Raw genomic sequence first — 2,087 nt, 5'->3', positions numbered from 1 at the left:
GCCATCGGGCGCGCCAGGTCCGCGCTGCGGCGGGGTTGTGTAACCGGGAGCGCGCTGCCTCGTGCGGTCACGGCGGCTCGGGGATGCGGGCTCTGCGGGAATCTGGGTGCCGAGAAACCCGAAGCCTCCGCTCCCCCGGGGGACGGCGTCGCCGCTTCGGGCGCAGAGCGGAACTTCGTGTGGCCGCGGGCGTCCCGCTGCGGCGCGGCCGGGCTCGGGGCTCCTCTGGCGGAGGAGCGGTAACGCTGACATAAACGTGTGGGTGAACAGAACGGGAGCTCTCTAAAAGGAAGCCGGGAACGGGAGCAGATGCGGGCAGGTACACGCGGGTACCCGGGCCGGGAGCGCTCCTGCCCTACGGGAGCGGGGCCGGTGCCCGCGCTGTGCCCTGGGCTGGGGGAGCTGGGGCGCTCGGGGGCAGGGTGCTGGGGCGATGGGCAGCGCGCCGGGAGCTGCAGTGCCGCAGAACCGCTGCCCTTCGGGAGCAGCCTGGCCGCAGATGCGGTGCGCTGTCACCTTTGTGAAGCCCGGACCGGCAGAAACGAGGCGTTGCTTTTAAAGAAGTGCCGGCTTGCTTTGCTATTTCTCACCGCGACCAACTTTTCCGGAGTCGGCAGGGCGCTGCGCAGGAGATGGGCTCCTCCTGTCTCTTGAGTTGCCGTAAAACTTGGGGCCGTATTTCCTGCTGCTGCCGCTCGGTTGGGGTGGCTTTCCCTCCTTGCGGAGATGCTCAGCAGCGCCCTTGGGGCAGGGCAGGCTGTGCAGCCCCGACCTGTGCCGGGCAGCACCGTGGGCAGCGCTGCTTCGGCTGCTCCAGGGAATCGTGCCGCTTTCCCTCAGGAATGCTTCCCGGGGTGCTCAGTGACCAGCTGATAATACAACCGCGTGCCCCTGCTGTTGTCCCTGCCGTGGGGCTGGCAGCGGTGGAGCAGCACCGTGGACAACCAACCCCAGGACCACCATGGGGTGGTGCTCCACTTTGGCACTCAAACTCCTGCTTTTTCCGCCTGCTGTCTGCCTTTTTGTCCGCGGTCTCAAAGGGCTGAGGAGCAGATTTGGGTCCTGTGTGAGCTGAGGTACTCACAGAATCATAGAATAACTTGGGTTGGAAGGGACCTCCCAGCCCCCCCAGTGCCACCCCCCCAGCTCAGGCTGCCCAGGGCCCATCCGTGGCCTCGGGCACCTGTGGGGATGAGGCAGCACAGCTCTGGGCAGCCTGCTGCATCCCGTGTACTTGAGCTTGGGTCTGTAGGAACCATTCATTTCGGGTTGCTCATTGGGTCTGTGGGACGCGTGGATGCACTACGCAGTCACCGAGCAGGATGATAGCGGTGCCGTGCTGACGTGAGCGTTGGTGATTCACCCAGCTCCTGGTAGTAAGGTGAGTCGTGCCTGCATCGGCTGCTGGCTCCAGGGCTGGCTGCTTCCCAGCCACCTCTCCCATGCGAGTCCTCCAGGTGCTGGGATGGGTTGGGGCGGCCGGGCAGCGACGCGGGTGCTGAGCTGTGCGGCACCTGGGAGCATTCTGGTTGGGTGTGCGGAGCAGCACTGTGGGTTGTGTTACTCTGTGCTTTTTCTCTGGTGTTGGAGTAAGGAACCGGAGCCTGGTGGCAAGTAGGGCTCCCTTCCTTGTCCTGATGCTTCTGCCTCTGAAACTGCGTGCGTCAACCCAAGGAGCAGTCGCTGAGGACGGTGGCTGTGGCTGGCAGACATCCTGGTGCCGTGCATGTCCTCCTGCTCGAGCGGTGCCAGCCTCCCCATCTCAGCAGCGGGCTGCTTGTAGGGAGCGGGAGCACCGAGCCACGTCAAAGCTGCACGGTTGCTTGGTGCTGCCGAGCCTTCCCCTGCTGTGACTCGACGCTGTCCGTAAGTGTGGAGATGCCTGTGCACCAAAGCTGCTGGTGGCCCTGCAGCTCCTGGCACCCGGCACAGGAGGACGATGCGGACTCGTGTCCCCGCGCAGGGCAGCGGCGAGCCCTGCGAGCTGGATCCTGTTGCATCTGGTTTGCTAATTCGGCGTTGCGTCAGGGAGCTCGGGGTGGCAGGTTTCTTGAGGGCTTTGTGAAATCACATCTTGGGGGGAGGCG

General features: G+C 65.1%; 1 protein-coding gene across 2 annotated transcripts in view; it reads left to right on the top strand.

The window, feature by feature from the left end:
* Positions 63–2,087, top strand: part of TNFRSF21 (TNF receptor superfamily member 21) — a 32,225-nt gene continuing 30,200 nt past the window's right edge. Inside the window, exon 1 of one of the 2 annotated variants that reach the window (XM_021390488.1) lies at positions 63–319. Coding sequence is in view for 1 of the 2 variants with exons in the window: in XM_021390486.1 (XP_021246161.1) it covers positions 1,443–1,457 (15 nt within the window). In the remaining variant the exon portion in view is untranslated. Of the gene's footprint in view, positions 320–1,427; positions 1,458–2,087 lie in introns of those variants that run through there. The other variant, XM_021390486.1, reaches the window with a different exon arrangement.

Source organism: Numida meleagris, chromosome 3 (genome assembly GCF_002078875.1).
Source record: "Numida meleagris isolate 19003 breed g44 Domestic line chromosome 3, NumMel1.0, whole genome shotgun sequence".
NCBI lineage: Eukaryota > Metazoa > Chordata > Aves > Galliformes > Numididae > Numida > Numida meleagris.
The sequence above is the reverse complement of the archived record's forward strand: the minus strand, read 5'-3'. Positions and strand labels throughout refer to the sequence as shown.